The 19,960-nt window shown below is 36.5% G+C and overlaps 2 protein-coding genes across 2 annotated transcripts; one reads left to right on the top strand and one right to left on the bottom strand.

Annotated features, from left to right (window-relative positions):
* The first annotated feature begins 8,710 nt into the window (after positions 1 to 8,710).
* Positions 8,711 to 12,321, top strand: LOC132164147 (E3 ubiquitin-protein ligase RSL1). Its single transcript, XM_059574579.2, has 3 exons — positions 8,711 to 9,566; positions 9,854 to 10,623; positions 12,006 to 12,321. The coding sequence occupies exons 1-3, from the start codon at positions 8,805 to 8,807 to the stop codon at positions 12,193 to 12,195; spliced, it is 1,722 nt and encodes a 573-aa protein (XP_059430562.2). The 5' UTR covers positions 8,711 to 8,804; the 3' UTR covers positions 12,196 to 12,321.
* A 1,611-nt stretch (positions 12,322 to 13,932) lies between these two features.
* LOC148584215 (uncharacterized) lies at positions 13,933 to 14,943 on the bottom strand. The gene is made up of 2 exons (XM_088518801.1): positions 14,593 to 14,943; positions 13,933 to 14,499 (listed from the first exon to the last, which is right to left on the bottom strand). Exons 1-2 carry the CDS (start codon positions 14,941 to 14,943, stop codon positions 13,933 to 13,935), a joined length of 918 nt encoding a protein of 305 aa, XP_088374927.1.
* Positions 14,944 to 19,960: the final 5,017 nt, after the last annotated feature.

Here is a 19,960-nt window from a genome sequence, read left to right as displayed (position 1 = left end):
GCGCACCAGTACGATAGAGTGCACCTCATAGTGCAATCGATCACACATCTAGAGAGCAGCACAGTACTGCGATAATTATAGATCTGATTTTTTTCTTTTATTTCATGCAGGGTCAGTTGTATCTGCATCTTCGTAAATTTTATTTTCAATCTTGTTTTTATTTTCCCTTTAATTTTAACTTTTTGTTATTTTATTTTTTTATTTTACACATGTGGGGAGGTGTTCCAACACCCTATGGACCATGTTCATTATGCCATGACCCTTATCACCATGTTAGAGAATGTCTTATAATGAGACAAATTTCTAACAAAATTAATGGGCATAAGAACACATCATTCTCTAGACCGGGGAACAACAACTATCTTGATTCCTGCAACCCAACTTGGACCCAACAGTCAAATTTTTCGTGGCAAGCTCAAGCTCTTAGAAATCATTCATATTCCTCTCAATTGGATCCACCACTACAAGATCAGTTGACTGCCATGCAAAAGACATTAAATATGCTTGTAAACTCCGTGACTACCAGGAAGGTATCTCCCATTCAGCCAACCACTCAACTTTAGGTATGTGCCATATGTTCTCAATTAAATCACACTACTAAGACCTGCCCTTTGTGATCATCTGCAAATCAGGAGCAAGCCAATTATGTGGGACAACACACTTATCCTCCCATGAACAATCCTTACTCCAACACTTATAATTCAGGGTGGCACAACCACCTCAATTCTTTATAGAGTAACAGTAGGAATATTCGGAACCCTCAAGGACAGCAAAGCAATTCCCAACAAGCAGTTCAACCAGCCCAAAACCTAGAAGAGGAGGACCTGAACAATCTTTTACGACAATTTGTAACTTCACAACAGCAATCTACGGCTGATAAAAAACAATTCAATACAAAGACTGATCAAGTTATTCAAAGACTAGAAGTACAAATGGGACAATTGGCCAAGGAGCTTAGTACATTCCGCATCAATAGGCCTCACCAATACCAAGAAGAAGAGTGTCAAAGGCAGTTGATGGAACACCCCAATGAACAGTACATGGAGGAAGAGTGCACTTTCTATCATGAGCAAGCAATTACCACATTGAGGAGCGAAGAGGTGGCGAAAAATCAAGTGGAAGAGGAGAATGAAGAGCAAGCCGAAGTTCCACAAGAGTCACATCAGTGAAAAGAAGAGAGCACTGTGATTTCTTCAACATCAGCTTTTATTCCTGAAATACTAAGAGGCTAGGAGAGAAGTCTGTTAGAGCTACCACATGAGCAAATTGAGGACATCAAGATAGAGAAGCTCCCTGAGTTTTCTTCTTACTTTATTCCAATTCATGATTCTCCACCGGATGAGCAACTATTTGAGAAAACTCAGAGTGGTCCTCCCCAATCTATAGACACTCGGAAGCACCGTGCAACAGAAAAGATTCGTTCCCTTTGGTGCAAGAGAAGAAAAGATTGGTGCTTCAAGTTTAAAGTGCCACAATCTGGCTGAAGACGTTAAACTTAGCACTCATGGGAGGCACCTCATAGCATATCCTTTGTGTTTTGTTGTTTGTTTTATTTTATTTTGTTTGACTTATATTTTTTTTTTTGTTTTCCTTTGTGTTTTCTTTTACTTTAGTGTTTTAAGTTTTTTGTCATGTTTTTACATTCTGTAACTGTGATCGATCTCAATCTGCATGCGATCGAGCGCAGGTCTCCACTTGTGGTTTCATTGCATTCTGTCAGTGCGATCGCGCGCACCATATGTGCGTTTGAGCGTACATCACCCAAACACGCACTCCACTACACTAGTGCGATCGAGCGCACCATGCGTGCGATCGAGCGCACTCAGGCAGCAGGCCACATGACCTATTTTGGGTCACTTTCCCCTATTCCCCACATCCTTTTCTTCCCTGCACCATACACACTCCATCACTGAACACCACCTCACCGCACCTCCACAACACCACCACACAGCCACACAACCTGTTTTCCCTTCACACATCACACACCCAACTCCTACTTCGCCAACTTCCATTTTTACATAATTTTTGCAAATTGTGGGTGTTTCTCCACCCACATTTGCATCTCTGTGGTTGGATTTTCATCTTTTGCAAAGGGTTTTGGGCAGTCGTTGCCATGCCTTAGCAACCTTGGTCATCACAGTGCACACTAGGTGTTTGACAGAATTCCCAAACCAAGCATCTTCTTCGGAACAGCTTTGAACAGAGACCACAGTCTGGTTGAAGACGTTAAACTTAGCGCTCATGGGAGGCACCCCATAGTTATCTTGTTATTTTATTTTTGTCTTTGTGTATTTTCATTTCAACTTTTTATCTTTAGTTTTGTTTCCTTTTATTTGTTTTTGTGTTTTCTTATTTTACAGGGACAAGTGTGCTTCACTTCAAGTTTGGAGGTGTGCTATGAGCCATGCTTTCTAAGATCATATCGATCATCTCCCGGGTACATTCTTTCTTTTACTTAGACACATTGGGGATAATGTGTTATTTAAGTTTAGGGGTATGGGCACACATGATTGTTCACACTTTGTCCCAATTTCAAGTTATTTGTTTTGTGTGTTTGTTTGTTTATTTGAAAACAATATATATATATTATGCATGTTCATATTTGCCCTAAAATTTTAAGTTGATCTAAAAGAATTTTGGTTTGAATTCATCAGTGAGCTTAACATTTTGAACACATGATCTAATGAGTGAATCTGTTAGTTTGATTACTTGTTAAGGACAGTTGAAAAATCACATATTTGATCTGATCACACATGCACATTAGCACATAATCTGTGAGGTATGACATGAGGCCTGATATGCATGTTTCTGCATCTTAGATGAAATTGAATGACTTATTAGATGACACTATGGCATATATAATGATCTTAAAAACAAAACAAAATAAATAAATAATATATATATATATATATATATATATATATATATATATATATATATATATATATATATATATATATGATCATTGATGACTTTTCACTGAGTAACTGGACGTCTTGCCTCAAAGCATTGAGTGTTCACGTCAAAAGGTGAAATTTTTTGATTTGATCAATGTCATGGTTAGTTGGTTTTGTAGCCTTTTTGACTCGAGTTAGTAGGTCCTTACGGGTGTCTCTACACCTAATGCCCTAAAACCACTTGGTTTGGGAGTTATTGACTTAACACTCGCTACAAGGGTCAATTAGAAAGCTTAAGGGAACCAACATTGCACAACCTGACCAAAAAAAAAGGGAGAGAAAAGAAGAAAAAGAAATATGCCATTGTTGTCATTCTAATAGGAATTTCAATGAAATTTGAGATATTGAGACATTACATGTTGGAAAGATTTGGAAGTCTCATAATTTTGTGCTAATTCACTTTACACTGTTTTCAAACTTGTGATGTTTTAGCATGTCGTTTGTAAGTAATTCAATTTTGTGATTTCAATTCATTGTGAAGATGGAGTTCATCTTTTTAAGTTTGCTTATGAATAAAAATCATAATCTTGAAGTGATGCTTTAATTTTTGGAATAACATGAACTCTTGCATGATGTTTGTGGTAACATTTCTGGAAAACCCTCATGAGACTTTACTCGTCCACTAGGGAATTCCTAGGGGTTTAAAAGGCTTGTTGCATATGCTAAATGTAATCGTACATCCCACGAAAGATGGATTTATCTTTTTGTTTTCTATTTTTCCATTTTGTTTTCAGTCGTGTATTGCTAAGGGACTAGCAATATGTAAGTTTGGGGGTGTGTTAAGTGCTAAAATATTCATATTTTAAGCCCTTAACTTACATGTATTAATCCTTTGGTTTTAGTTAATTAGGTCATTTTAATTCATTTTTGTGTTTTCCACACTTTTGTAGGCTTTTGGAAGAAAATTAAGAAAATCTGGAAGATTTGGGCTCAAAGAGAGAAGATGGGAAAAATGGGAGCCCCTGACACTGCGATCGATCCCAGGTTCCCTGCGATCGAGCGCAGTACTAGAGAAGACACAGCATGAAGCAGGCAATCAGCGTTCGAGCGCAGAACAGAAGAGGCTCGATCGCAGACCTGCGATCGAGCGCACACGGGTTGGGATCGATCGCACCCGTGCACAAAAGACATATCAAGTGGCGGCTAGAGTGTCTTTCTTTCCATATTAGGGTTTTCCAACTCCCAATTGTAATAGGTTTTGAAACCTTACGAAATTCCTAGGTTTACTAGTTTGTTAAGTACTTCTAAAGCCTATAAATAGACCCTTAAGCTTCTAGAATAGGTATGCTTTGTAAGGAGAAGAATAGGAGCTCTTCAAGTTTGAGTTTCGGGTGTATTCTTTTCATTTCTTTTCTTTTATTCTATGAAGATGTTTAACATCAACTTTATGTGTAACTAATTTAATTAGTAGGGCTAGATTGAAGACCTAGTTATGTTTTGTTAATATTCAATATTGGCACCTTTGTGATGATCTTGTTATGATATCTAACTTGATTAATACCTAGTTTCATGAATTCCTCATATGTGTGTGCCTGATCAACATGTGCATGTGATATGGACTAGTTAGTTAAATCAATTTGGATGACCGAGTCTTGGGTTTAACATAAGTAACAAAAGATATCCACACCGGATTCTTGAGTTAATCAACATGGGAAACCGGGAGCATACACCCATGCCCTAGACCTCGTGTGTTTGTCGATTTCCATAAAACATATGATTTTCTAAAGAACAACTTAGTATGTACCATGCTAAATCCTTTAGGAAAGAAACGAGTTAGAGTATACACCCATGCCTAACTCGTTGCTTAGGGAAATCTATAGCTTAAGGAATATACACCCATGCCCTTAGCTTGACAAACATTAGATAGACATAACTTGATCAAAACATTGGCATATTGATATATTAGCTTAATATAATTAGTGGTGGATATCAAAGCCCTACCTTTTTATCATTATCAATTCAAATCCAATCTTTGTTTTATTTTACTTTGGGAATTTCATTTAGACAAGATTCAACAATCCTCGTGGGAATGACCCCGTATTTGCACACTATGCTACTATGTTGACCTCGTGCACTTGTGGGTAAAACATCTAGTTATTTGCCTATTAATTTAGGTAGGTAATTGTGGAACAACTGTTTTGAAAGCCTCGTTGTTGATCTTCTTCTCTGTCCAGAGCTTTCCTATCAGGCAATTGGCTCCATGTTCCTTGACCTCCGCAATGTCATCTTCGGTGATCGAAATCCCTATATGTTCCCCTTTTGTAAGCGAAAAACCTTCTGCCATTGGTTCTATTGATGCTCCCACTAGATTCACGATCAACCTCCTCGTCCCGGAACTGGTTGGAGACAAACACTCCCCACTAGCAGTTTCGAAAATCTCTAGAAATCGAGAGAGAAACCCTAACGAGAGAGATAATTATGTTGATACTTGAAACACCGTCCTAAGGTGGTGCTGGTGGAAGCGAGAGACCACAAGAAAATGCTGTCTTTTAATTATTAACTAACTAGTTACTAGTTACTATGTTAATACTAATATATAACAACATACATATAAATATTGAGTAACCTATAGTTAATTATATTTACTTAATATATATCAATTAACTAGATAATATGCTCGTTTATGAACTAACTAGTTTTTTTTTTTTTTTGAAAAGGTACTCCAAAGTTCATTGATAAAATCAGCCTTAATCCATGAATACATAGTCTTGCATACAAATAGGAAAATCATCTCTCCAGACTTTATCCTCCCTTAGAGAGAGTGCAAGCTTGGCAAGTTTGTGTGCATCCTTGTTAGCCTCCTGATGTATATGAGCCACCGTGCATTCCTGGAATTGTCCCAGCAGACGTTGAGCATCCTAGATTATATGCCCGTACGGTCCCCACCCTCCTCCTTTTGTGTGAAAAGCTTGGACAACCTGGAGTGCATCTCCTTCCAAGATGAGTCTCCATATACCGAACAAAGCAATGAATTTTGCCCCTCGGTGTGTTGCTATCGCTTCCGCCATGGCTGGGTCTTGGATATAGCCCTTCGTTTTGCATAGCATGGCTATCACCCCTCCCTCGTGGTCTCTAATAATAATGCCAATCCCTATCTTCCACCCAATCTTGTTGACACAATCGTCCCAGTTCGCTTTGACCACTCTTGTAGGTGGCTTCTACCAAGGTATAGAGACAGGCTTCCTTGGTTTGAGTCGTGAATTGTCAGGTTGCGCTTCAGCCTTGGAGAAATCTTCCACTTGTTCCACTGCCAAGCGGAGTATGGCTTTTGGGCCTGTGAACTTCCCACCGAATACTACGGCATTCCTCCTATGCCATATTTATCGTACAATAATCACTGCCAGTTGTAGCTCCTTTGTTGTGGTTCTTTTCAGCAAGTGCTCAAGAATACTCATAAAGTCAGTTTCTTCACTGGGGCTCTTTTGCACCTTGATAGTGCATTTGGACCATATATCACGGGCAGATGGGAAACTCCATAGGATGTGCCCCGTTGTTTTGACCTCCAAATTGTAGATTGGGCCAAGTGGGTCAAGTGTGATATGCTTCTTGAATAGTTTCTCTTTGATGGGTAAGATATCACTCCAGGCCTTCCAAAGGAACATCTTCACTGTTGGGGGGGCCGCCAATCTTCCATATGGCCTTCCACAAAGGATTGTTTTTGTCCCTGTCTAAACAGCTGCCATTATCCACTTCATATTTTTCCTTGGCAAGATGGTATGCGCTACGAATTGTGTATTCTCTAGTTTTGCTGCATTTCCATACCATTCGATCCTCCCCTCTATGTGGGCAAACCGCCATGCTGTAGATAAGGCTTGCTTCCTTTGCTGTAAACAATTCATGGACTAAAGTTGTGTTCCACCAATTGGTGTCCCTATCCCGCAACTCACTCACCTTGGCATCCCTGGCTAGGATACAAACTGGAGAGTGAAGAAAACCACCAGTTGTCGTGGGTGTCCATTTATCAGACCATATTTTGTTCCCATCTCTCATCCTCCAAGTCAACCCTTCCGTGAGTATATGAACAAACTAGTTAATATGTTAATTAATACATACACATATATAAATATTAAATAACCTATATAACATATATTACTTAATTACTAATGTACGTATGTAAATTTATATAATTCTTTTTTGTAATATATAATATATTTTGTATATATATATATATATACATATACACACAAGATCCGCGAACAAGCTAATGGGTCGAACTAACGAGCCGGGTGAGTCCCGCGATCTCAACTTAAACGAGTTGAATTCACGAGCCCCGTCGAGTTTAATTGAGTGAGCCGGATATGTATTACTAGCTAATCGAGCGAGTTTTAATAGTAACAAGCGAGCTTGTATAGTGTCAAGCACGAGTTTGGATCGAGCTTAACCGAGCGGGTATCGAGCGAGCTGTCGAGTGTGTCTGCTCATTTACAGTCCTATTTTTAAAACACAAAAATGATATATATATATATATATATATATATATATATATATATATATATATATAGTGTGTGTGTGTGTGATTTTAAAAAAACCTAAAACCGCTTAAACAGTTAGCGATTTTTACTAACCACCTTTAAAAGCAACTAGCTGGCACTTATTACTGACCATTTTCACCACTAAAAAATACTGTAGTCTATATACATGTAGATGTAGTTGGGGGTTGCCCAGTTAGCAACAAGGGAAGGATGCTGCCAACAGATTTGGTTAGACCCAGTGGCGGAGCCACATGGAGGCCCGGAATTTTTTAAACTCCTCCATTACTCCTTAGCTTCTCAAATCTGGCGCTTCAGCCTTCTTTTTCCTTTCTTTTTCTCATTTTTCTTCTTTTCCCACCTTCTCTGCCAACTTCCTCTTTCTCCTTTTTGTTTTTTGTTTTATTTTTATTTTCTCCTTCCCCACCACTCACTTTGTTTTATAATATTTACTTTATTTCTTTGTCTCCCACCATCCACTCTCTTTCTTTTGTTTTTTTTTTCCTCCCTTTCTCAAGCTTCCGGCTTCTTCTCTCCCTTTCTCTTCTCCCTCTGGTTTAGTCCCTCTCAATTTCTTCAATCAGATACTCTCTCAATTTCGACTTTATTAAATTAGGGGTTTTGATATGTAAATTTGATATTAGTTTATTGTCAATGAATTTTATATTAATTTATTGGAGTTTGATCCTGAATTGCGTCATCACATATGAAAATATGATGTTAATTAACGAGGTGCAAAATAACTTAACGCATGTCACACTTTTTGAGGTTAGTACTCTAGTTCAATTCCTAATCCAAGTGGTCTTGTAATTTGAATATTTTTGTTATTAACTATTGAGAATATTGGTTGTTAGAATTTAAACATTTAACTGGAGAATTTGACACAATTCTAAGCTCAATTCATCATTGTATTTAAGTACCAGTGATTAGAAAAAGAAGAAAAAATAGAAAAAAAAGTACCAATTCATTACACGGTGAAAAACAAAAAAAAATTAAGAAATTTTTTTTTAGTTTAACGGCCCCTTAAATATGAAAAGGCTGGCTCCGCCACTGATTAGACCAACCAAAATTAGCATCATAAGTACGAGCCATTCCCCTTGTATTGTCGGCCATCTGGACTAGGACTAGGAGAGTCAATTTTTATTATTATGTTTTTTAATTGTAATAGTATTTTATTATTAATGCAGGCTCAGTCCGGAATCTTTCATATTGAATGAACAGTCCTCACTATTTCTATTTCGAATGTCGCAGGGATACGAATACGTAATTTGTTGGAAACTGACGGAGCTAAAGGCGCTAATTACAACTACCTAGTTTCGAATCCTACACCAACTCAATCACTTGGCCTTTATCGTAATTTCGTCCCCCAAAATCTTCGATGACCTACGGAGACTCACCGGACCACGAGGACTTTCGCTCGCTGCTCTCCGAGCAACGCCACGAGCTCATGGCCGCCGAATCCCTCGAGTCCGACCACGACCTCGCCTACCTGCTCCAACTCGAAGAGGCCCTCGCCGCCTCCCTCGCCGTCCAACCCTCCACTTCTACTTCCACTTCATCGTCCTCGAATCCAATTCTCGAGCTTCCAAAAGGCGGCGTTTCGGGTTTCGCTGCACACCTGACCGATGAGCTCGCGAAGTGCGAACAGGAAATCAAGGATCGTGAAGTAAGCGCGGCTGAGATGCGCAGAATCAGAGAGGATCTCGACCGTCGGATCCACGACGACAGGGTCGCGCGCCAGATTATGAGGATTCCGGAGGACGACTGGATTGAGTGGGGCGATAACTACGAAAAACCCTTCGGCTCCGGGGAGGGGTGCTCGAATTCGAAGGCCGTGGAGGAGAACGACGACGACGACGACGACGAAGACAACGACAACGACGTTTTCATATTGTACACCAAGGGGCTGGTGAGCGAGGAAAGGGTTAGGGGCGAGGACGCCTTGCTGGCTGGGTTAGGCGTAGCGATATGCGATCCGAGGGATAATCTACTATTAGAGGTGAGGAAGCCCTTGGTGGGCAACGGAATGAGCAAGATCGGCGCCCATACCAAAGCTTTGATCGAGGGGCTTAATGCGGCTCTTTCTTTGGATTTGAAGCGGATCACCTTTTATTGCGACTACTACCCGCTCTACCAATTTGTGAGTCTCTCTTCTTTGCCTCGCTGGTTTATGAATTATTATATCTGGCATTGTGTTATTTATGTTGGCGAGATAAAACATCTGGGGAATCCAAAAGTCAAGCCTGCGATTATGAGTCCAATAATGTTATAATAATCACTACTCCGACCACATTTTTGTTGATCAGAGTTTTTTCTATAATGTCTTTTGTATGGTATAATTGTGTTTTATTCTCAAAATGTTTCATAATCTTAAACTTTAATATGCCTTCTGATTGAGATTGCTGACATTGTATTTTACAAATGCAGGTTAGTGGGAGATGGCCACCAAAGCAGCGCAAGGTTGCATTGCTAGTAAATCAGGTGACACTTCTTCAGAGAAAATTTATATATTGCAACCCCAAGTTGGTGGCACGAAATGATATTAAATTTGTGTTTAAACTTGCAAGAGAAGCCATAGAGTCTCAGGTTAGCATACCTGCAGAATCTAGCCGTGGCAAGCATGTGAATGAGACTTGTGTAATTTGTTTAGAAGATACTGATGTTAGTAAGATGTTCTTGGTTGATGGCTGCCAGCACCGGTATTGCTTGTCATGTATGAAACAGCATGTAGAAGTGAAGTTACTTCACGGGATGGTGCCCAAATGCCCTCACGAAGGCTGTAAATCAGAGCTTCTTGTTGACAGCTGCAGAAAGTTCTTGGCACCTAAGTCAATAGAGATCATGAGGCTACGCATAAGGGAAGCTTCAATACCCGCAACAGAGAGAATTTATTGCCCATATCCAAGATGTTCAACGCTAATGTCAAAAAGTGATGTTTTAGAATACGCCAAAGATTTTATGGCTGTTGAACGATCTGGAGCCAGGAAATGCCTGAAATGTCATGCCCTTTTTTGTATCAATTGCAAGGTCCCTTGGCACAGTAACATGACATGCCATGCTTATAAACTGTTAAACCCTCATCCCCCTGCAGAAGATGTGAAGCTGAAGTCTCTTGCAACAAGAAATCTGTGGCGCCAGTGTGTCAAGTGCAACCATATGATTGAACTTGCTGAAGGTTGCTACCACATGACTTGCAGGTAGCCCATTTTATCCTTGTCAGCCTATGCTCTTATTATAGCTTTTCTTTTTAATATTTAGCCTCTCTCTATTTATTCATTTGTCGTTTAATCCATTGGAGGAATATTGGGCTTGTGGACTACACTCATTGTAAGTAGCAAAATTTTGTGAGGGAAGAGGAGTATAAGTTTAGAAGGTCACATACCTCTTGCTTTGAGGCCAAGTGGACATGATCTTAATTACATAACTCGGATCTTTTTTCTTGTATAAACTATACTTACGGTATCACTCAATTTATAATGTCCCCCAAACTTCAAAACTACCAAGCGTTTTTATTTAGCTTCTTGCCAGTTAAATTTTCTGTTAACTTAGATGGTTAATGTATCACGTGATGTAAAATGTTCGTTACCTATATAATTTATGAAAAATACAAGTATGCCCTTAAAAAAAATTCAGTGAACTGACCCGGACCCACGGCCTAGTCTTCGGTCATGTTTTTCTTCTTTTTCATTTATTTATTTTTTTTTTCTTGAATTTTTTATTTCATGAAAAGGCATTTTTGTCATTTTTGCTTCTGTTATGATTTAACAGAAAATTCTAGCATATGAGATAATTGAACGGGTGTGGTAGATTAGTAGGATACATATTTTTGAAGTTTGGGAGACATTGCAAAATAGGTGGTATTTTTTTTTGGTGGGGTTGGTGTTAAATTGCAAGTGACCAAGCTTACTCAGCATTCACTAACACATACCTTTAGGATGCTAAGTGTTTATTTACACCAGCATAAGGTCAGACCTGAGAAGAGGGTTGCTTGTAAAAACAGATTTCGGTGGCTGACTTGGAGGTTCACATCTTGAGCTGTTGTTTGATCATGATAACCATTTTCTATCTTAACTTAGAATTCTAATAAGGGGAGTTTTGTCATTGTGCACCGGGGACCCAAGTCAGAGGCAGTAGGACAGAAGAATGCGAGAAAAGAAGGTAGATTGAGAATTAAAAAAGGCTTGATGGCCTTCGATTCAATGCATTAAAAGATTGTGGATAGAACTGAATAACTTCAATGGATTCATGTAGTCAATTCCTGATAGTTGGGATAAGGTTTCCTGGACATTTTACTATCATCTTGTTGCTCTAGTATATTCACAGGTTACCACTTATCATCTGTGTAGAAATACAATTATGCCCTTGGATTAAAAAATAAAAACATTTTTCGGTCATGTTTGGGAAGACATTGCAAATTGAGAGGTAATTAGAGGGGTCATGCAATTAAAGGTTGTGGTCTGCATATTTATTAGTGATTTCCTACTTGGAGCAGAAGCCTAATTAAAACAATTTTAGTTTTCTATTTATGGTTTCATTTTGTAATTGATTAATTGCTGCGTATGCTTTCATTGTGTTTCAGATGTGGGTACGAGTTCTGCTATACTTGTGGAACTGAGTGGAAGAACAAACAAGCAACGTGTTCTTGTCCACTCTGGGATGAGGACCAGATTTGGATTGACCAGGACAGAGACTTCGATGAAGAAGAAGATGAGGGAGAAGACGAAGAGGACGAGTACTATGACTCTGATTATTCAGATCATTACTTTTAAATTGATATTTACTCTTCTCTCTCTCTCTCTCTCTTGTTTGGAACTGCTTGCCTCAAATTTATTCATTTTATCATCTTTTCTTAGGGAGAATGAATGAAAGAATGGGTAAGAAAAGCATTAAGTACAGTTTTATTTTATTATTTTATTTTTTATTCAAATAAGAGAAAGCGAGTTACATGGGATCGAACAACGATAAAATACAGTACATAATCGATAACAGTAATAGTAACAAAGTATAGACAATGGTTTCATTCATGATTCAATGAATCATAAATAAGTTGGGTCTTTTCAAGGGCCACACAAGGCGGTTGACTAACGGCAAAAGGACTCAGTTAAGAGTCCCAAGCGGTGAATACAACTACCTCAATTAAGAGGTAGTTGCAGGAAATGTATTGTAGAAAATGTTGGAGATAAAGATGTGGGAATTGTAGGGAAAAAATAAATGTAGAATACAAATAGAATGAGAAGTAAGTGAAATCTAGACAATCAGAGCAATCTTATTCTCAGGATACAATACTGTCCGATGTAGTGTGCAGATTGCAAACTCTTAACATTACCCATAACAGAAATACCTATCCAGAATAGAAATATTTTGTAACAGCCATTAATAATGGTGAGAGGAAAGAGAGAAAATAAAATTATCTGTAAAAAATAATAAAACTGGTGGGAATTAAAATATATCTATATAATTCCATATTATCTCAGAAGCAGTTTTTTAATTGAAAATAACGGTTACATATATTTTAAAATCTAATGTTGAAAAAGCAATTAAAACTTGAAAACACATGATTTCATTAGTTGAAACTTGAAAACACATGATCTCATATAACATAATAATAGGAGATAATGATGAAGTGGTGGTAACCGATCAAAACAAGATAATAGGATAAAAAGTTATTTATTTAAAATAAATAACTATCAAAACATGATAATAGGAGATCAGTTATTTATTTGAAATTCATAATAATCATGAAATAGTAATAAATTCGAAATTTTAGTTTCATGAAATAATATCAACAATCCCCCACTTATTTCAAGAAAATAAAATTAAAATAATAATAATAATAATAATAATAAAATTGTTGTTACTCCAAAATGTTGATACATAAATGAAAGTACCTTTAGGCCTTGTTTGGTTCGCGGATTATCTAGTCCATTGGAAAAGGATTAGCTACCACTGGGATTAACTACCACTTGGAATAGATTAGCTAGTCTTATTCCTTTGTTTGGTTGTAACGCTGGAATAGACTACTTAATCTTATTCCTTCGTTTGGTACAATACAATATGTTGGTGAATGGAATCGTATTGTGATCTTATTTTCTAAAATACCCTTATAATATAAATATAATTTATATTATTAAGGACTTTCATTCTTTTCTTTTTTTTGAAACATAAACAACTTTACTATAATTTTTTTTTTTTTAGTTATGTCATGTATGTGGTTTTTTTTTTTTTTAAAAAAAAAAAAATTACGCTACAAAATTAAAATTATTTATATAAAAAAATTACATAATCATCATATCACCATATTTTATAATTAAAATTACAAAAAGCACATTAACCATCTTGATATCATTTTGGTAAGAACTCAATTAAAATGGTATAGCAATCGTTCTTCCTTAAAAATATATATATCACTAAACATCTTAACCATCAAAAAATGGTATAGCAATCGTTCTTAATTAAAAAATGTAAACATGCATGCAAACTAAAAATAGTCGATTTTCTGCAACTCCTCAAGCGTCATTAATAATTCCATGCACCAATTCTTCTTTGTCATAATCTGGAACGCTGAAGAATAGATCCATTATCTCAGGCTGACAAACAATCAATCTTGCTGCTTTGAGACGATCCTTACTGCTAAGACCAATTATTTTTGATAGCTCCTCATTAACTTTTAATCTACTCTCTCGTTCTACTGAACCTGTAACTGCCTTGCTAAGATTCTCTGATGCAGTAATTAAATTCGTCGCAAGCTGGTTACCAATTTCAAGAAATTTTTTGGCGATGTTATCTTCGGTACTCTTATTAGGCTTTTTTCTTTTTCGACCCGAAAGTCCTTCTCCTCCATTGCCATTGGTGGGCAACTGTGTGCACGACACGTCTTCATTAAACTCTTCGAACCCATCTTTCTCGTTTTGGCCCATATTGTTTTCATCAGATTTTTCATTTTGTAAATCTTCACAAATGTCAATTGGTGTTTGAGCATCTCTGCCAGTAGCATGGTCTTTTGCATAGACAATGCAAAGATCTTCATATAAGGGAAAAGATTTATTTTTAAAAGCAGCTGCCCCTTTATGACTCTACAAAACCATCAAATATGATAATGTCCAATTAATATATTATGCACATAATAAGATTATAAATATATCAATTGCAACATGATACAAATTTACCTGCACATACGCTTGCCACACAGCATTTTCAGCAACCACACATTTTCTAACATTGTCCCATCCAAATCCACTTGCATTAGGACCACACAACATTGCATGGACTATTTGAAATTCCCTTTTCAAAGTTTTCAGTCTTGATTCTATGTGTGGTTTTGCTTTGATTCCAGCATTTGGTAATGTCTTTGAGAGCTTTACCTCCAAGATTCTAAGATAACCTGGTTGAAGCCTAGTCTCTTGCCTATCGTTTCCTTCATTGTAGTGCTCAACCAAAGCCTGAACAAGTTTGATATCTTCTTCAGGAGCCCATTTCCTTTTAACAGAATCTTGAGAATCCAATGTGGATGAATTCATATCTAAAAAAAAATGATGAACAATGATACATAGAGTAATAAAACTATAATTATCAAGGAAAATATGCATACCAATATGGCTAACATCAACAATAAAGACCAATTGCCAACATGCAAAGAAAGGTTTCAATATATTAAAAAGAAATTGATCCATAATATAGTACATCTTAACATGGTCAATTGCCATCCACACATAACATATTTAAATAATTGTTACATATCAATTGCCTCGCCTAATTCCCCTCCACGCATTAAACATTTCATTTGCCATAGTTGTTCTCAATGCACTCCATTCATCTGAAGCCTCGATATGTGTTATTGGATCATTATTATTTCCGGTATGTGAGTGCTCTTGTTGGTCCAATTCTTCCTCTAATGGATCCATAGGCATCATCCTTCGTATGTAGTTATGCAGAAGACAACATGCCATAATAATCTGATTATGTATCTTAATTGGATAAAATGATGGACTCCTTAAAATAGCCCAACGTAATTTAAGCAACCCAAAACATCTCTCAATAGTATTCCTAGCCGACGAATGTTTCATGTTAAAGAATTCTTCAGCTGTAGTTGGTTGATGTCCAACTCTCCAGTCATTTAGGTGGTATCGCTGCCCTCTATATGGTGCAAGAAAACCCTTGCAATTTGTGTAGCCAGCATCAACAAGATAGTAGTAACCTATATATGTTTTTTTTTTTTTTTTAAAAAAAAATGGCTTTAGTACAACAAAGGATTATTAAAATAATGAAATTGGCAAAGGTATTTTCCTTACCGTGAGGTACAATCAATCTATTTCTCCTATTTATTGCATCTCGAAGCACTCTACCGTCTGCAGCAGAGCCTTCCCAACCAGCTAAAATGTAGATAAAATGCATGTCTTGTGAGCATACGCTTAGTACATTTGTGGTGATCTCTCCCTTTCTGTTGCGGTATCTAGGTTTATCGTCTAAAGGTACCCTCACCCTAATATGTGTTCCATCTAATGCACCTAAACAATTCTTTATATATATATCAGTATGTAATATCATAGTTGGATGAAAATAAACTTAGCAAAAAGCGCATTATAATATACCTTAAACCATTTCCATCTCTCATCTGTAGAGTTTTCGGGAACTGGCTCCGGTTTCTTAAGAAACTCTGCGTGTAACCGTATAACTGCATGTAATACGCTTTTAAAATGCCTACTAATTGTCTCTCCTGAGCACCTAAATTGACGTTTTATAATTCTATTTTTTACGTAATGAGCTAAGATGTATAAAAACATTGCAACTTGCTCATCTACTAGCATGTGTTTTGTGGCTTTTAATCCACCTCTTGCTTCAAGCATATTACATAAATTGCTGAATGCATTTCTATCCATTCTAAAATGGTTATGGCAAGTTTCATCATCCTCATATATTAAACGGTAAAGATCTCCTTGCCTTGAATAAAAATCAATAAAGTATGTAGCTCTCAATGATTTCTGTCGAATATGGTCTTCTACCAAAACACATAACAAATCAAAGAAAGCAACAACAACCGAGAACATATCTATCCAAAACATCAACACCAAATTCTTTCTCTTCTTTATCATGTTCCTTGCAGCTAAATTTAATCGTGCCATAACTGTAAACAACATACGTCAAATTTAAAGATAGGGTCATCACGTTCAAAAATAAGGGCAATTCAAAAACTCCAAACCACAATCATTTATAATTACAAAAAGACACAAAAAAACCACATGCGCGCACAAATTGTAGTGATAGCAACATAAAGATTAATACACACCAATAATCTACAAGGGAATCACACTAAAAACCCCCAAAACAGGTATTTATAACCTGTGTTCAAGCGTATATATATATATATACCCAAAACAGGTATGAATATATATATATATATATACCCAAAACAGATATGAATAACCTGTGTTCAAGCGTGTGTGTGTATATATATATATACCCAAAACAGCGATGAAGAGCCTGTGTATGTTCAAGTGTGTATATATATATATATATATATATATATATACCCAAAACAGGGATGAAGAACCTGTGTACGTTCAAGCGTGTGTGTATATATATATATATACACCCAAAACAGGTATGAATAACCTGTGTACGTTCAAGCGTGTATATATATATATAACTGAATTAAAAATCAAATTGAGAATAGAGAAAGAGAGATGGAGAAACAGAATAAAAAAAAAAAAAATCCCTAAACAAAATCAAAGAGAAACGATACAGAGAATCAAAAAAAAAAAAAAAAAACTGAAGAAAAAAAAAACTGAGAAACATTGCAGAGAAAAAAAAAATCCAGGAAACAGAGAGAGAATGAAATAACCAAGAAACAAAGAAGATAAATCGAAGAGAAGAGAGGGGGAGAGAGATACCTTGCGCAGAGAAGAGAGATTGTTGCTCTTTGAGAGATGGAGATCGTTTTGCAGAGTCTCTTTGAGAGACGTAGGTGCTAGTAGGGTGGGGTTTTTGTGGGCAATTTACACGATAATTTTAATCCCACAAGAAAGGATTAGCTAAGCCACTCATTTTTGAGTGGCTTAGCTAACCCTGTGTGTATAGGATTAGTAATCCCATGGCAATAGACTATTCACAGGAATAGAGTGTTACCAAACAAAGGACTAGCTATACCTAGTGTTAGCTAGTCCAATCCAAGGGTCTAATCCGCGAACCAAACGGGGCCTTAGGGTTTGAACTTTCACTTAGTGTATAATTCTCAAAGCTTTATCAGTGTGATAGTAGACTCAGTGTCTTTGAACTATCATACTTAATGATAAAACCATAGAATTAACACATATCAACATATTAAAATTTCTATAGTTCTTTTCAGCCGCGCATTAATGGCCATGCGCGTTATCCTAACTTCATGAGTGCTCTAGGTGGCTTACCAAGCCCCGACAAAAGCAGCCTGACTTTACACTCACATAGGTAGAGTTCTTCTAGGTGCTCCTGTAGATTAAAAAACACCTTTTATGCAAACTCATTAAGAGTTATATTCAACCTTTCCTTTTCATTACAGGACTCGCACTAAACATCAATTATTCCTCTAGATTGTCTAATTTAGTGCTAACATCATCACCATCAAGATTTGGTTTTCCCATTGAACCTAGAGTTTGTTTTCCAAAGTCTAGGTTGGGTTGCCATCTTGTAGTGATCAATTCAATTGGTTTTAGACCCATCTCAAATGAGGTTTTACGAATCAGATCCTTACTTAGGCCTTTTGTAAAAGGATCTGCTAAGTTCGTGCAGGATTTTACATAGTCTTCTGTGATAATGTCTTCTTCCAGTAATTGTCTCACAGTATTATGTCTAAGACTGATATGTCTTGACTTCCCATTGTAGGACTTACTATATACTCTTGATAATGTAGCTTGGCTATCACAATGCAAGGAAATTGGAGGCATGGGACTTGGCCATAAAGGCAAGTCAATCAAAAAATTTCTCAACCATTCAGCCTCTCTTCCAGCAGCTCCTAAAGCAACTAACTCTGACTCCATAGTTGAGTGAGTTATACAAGTTTGTTTCTTGGATCCCCAAGAGATAGCTGCACCACCAAGGGTAAAAACCCATCCACTCGTGGATTTAGATCCATCATTAACACAATTCCAATTAGCATTACTATACCCTTCAATTACGGAGGGGTATCCTCTATAATGTAGAGCATATGATTTAGTTCCTTTTAAATAACCCAACACTATGGAAATTGCTTTCCAATGTTCAATGCTTGGACAACTTGTGTATCTACTCAATTTGCCCACGACAAATGCAATGTCTGGACGTGTGCAATGCATTGCATACATCAGACTTCCAATAACACTAGAATATTCTAGTTGTGATAGACATCGATTTTTATTTATTCCAAGCTTTAAACTTGAGTTATAAGGAACACGAGAAATTTTGTCATGCAACTGACTAAATTTATTCAAAACTTTATCAATATAATGAGTTTGAGATATGGCATATGCATTTTCTATTTTGTGTAATTCAATACCAAGTATAGTGTTTGCTATACCCATATCTTTCATATCAAAATGTGATGATAAAAAATATTTTGTATCTTTAATACAAGAAATGCTTTACTAAAAATTAGCATGTCATCTACATACAAACATATAATGACAATATTACTATCGAACATTTTAAAATAAATACATTTATCAGCTTCATTCAAACGAAAACCATTAGAAATAACTACGTTATCAAATCTTCCATGCCATTGTTTTGGACCTTGTTTTAAACCATATAATGACTTGACTAATTTACAAACTTTGTTTTCTTGTCTTGGAATAATGAACCCTTCTGGTTGTTCCATATATACCTCTTCATCCAAATAACCATTTAAGAATGCTGTTTTCACATCCATTTGATGGATTTCAAGGTTATATATGGAAGTCAAAGATATCAAAGTTCTTATTGAATAAATCCTAGCCATAGGAGCATATGTATCAAAATAATCAATGCCCTTTTATTGTCTAAACCCTTTGGCTACTAATCTAGCCTTATATTTGTCAATGGATCCATCAAATTTCATCTTTTTCTTAAAGATCCATTTACATCCTATGAGTTTAGAACTGGAAAGTAAATCTACAAGAATCCATGTGTTATTAAACATAATGGACTCCATTTCATCATCAATAGCTTCCTTCCAAAATGTGGCATCCCTAGATTTCATAGCTTTTTCAATGTTAGAAGGTTTATTTTCTATATTGTAACACACACCAACTTCATTCACAATCACTTGAGAGTTGCATTCTATAAAATATGTCAAAAATCAAGACCAAAACTCTTTTCTTCACTAATTCTTTTGGATTTTCTAATTTCAAAATTTTCTTTATTTTCTGAAACAATATTTTCAAAAATATTTTCATTATTAGAAGTACTTGCTTCAGAAAAATTAGAGTTTTTAATTGTATTGGATTCAAAAAATTATGCATCTCTTGATTCAATAATTACATTAGAATCTAATTCAAGAAAACAATAAGATTTACTATGAAAAGAATAACCGAGAAAAACACATTTGGA

Source organism: Corylus avellana, chromosome 8, assembly GCF_965113065.1.
Source record: "Corylus avellana chromosome 8, dhCorAvel1.hap1.2, whole genome shotgun sequence".
NCBI classification, from domain to species: domain Eukaryota; kingdom Viridiplantae; phylum Streptophyta; class Magnoliopsida; order Fagales; family Betulaceae; genus Corylus; species Corylus avellana.
This window is presented reverse-complemented; position numbering and strand designations above follow the sequence as displayed.

Bases quoted from the DNA above. Each gene is read 5' to 3' on its own strand.
- LOC148584215 (XM_088518801.1), bottom strand. From the start codon at position 14,943: ATGAATTCATCCACATTGGATTCTCAAGATTCTGTTAAAAGGAAATGG. The intron at 14,500-14,592 runs GTAAATTTGTAT...ATGGTTTTGTAG, and splicing joins TGTGGCAAGCGTATGTGCAG to AGTCATAAAGGGGCAGCTGC.
- LOC132164147 (XM_059574579.2), top strand. From the start codon at position 8,805: ATGACCTACGGAGACTCACCGGACCACGAGGACTTTCGCTCGCTGCTC. The intron at 9,567-9,853 runs GTGAGTCTCTCT...TTACAAATGCAG, and splicing joins ACTACCCGCTCTACCAATTT to GTTAGTGGGAGATGGCCACC. The intron at 10,624-12,005 runs GTAGCCCATTTT...ATTGTGTTTCAG, and splicing joins TGCTACCACATGACTTGCAG to ATGTGGGTACGAGTTCTGCT.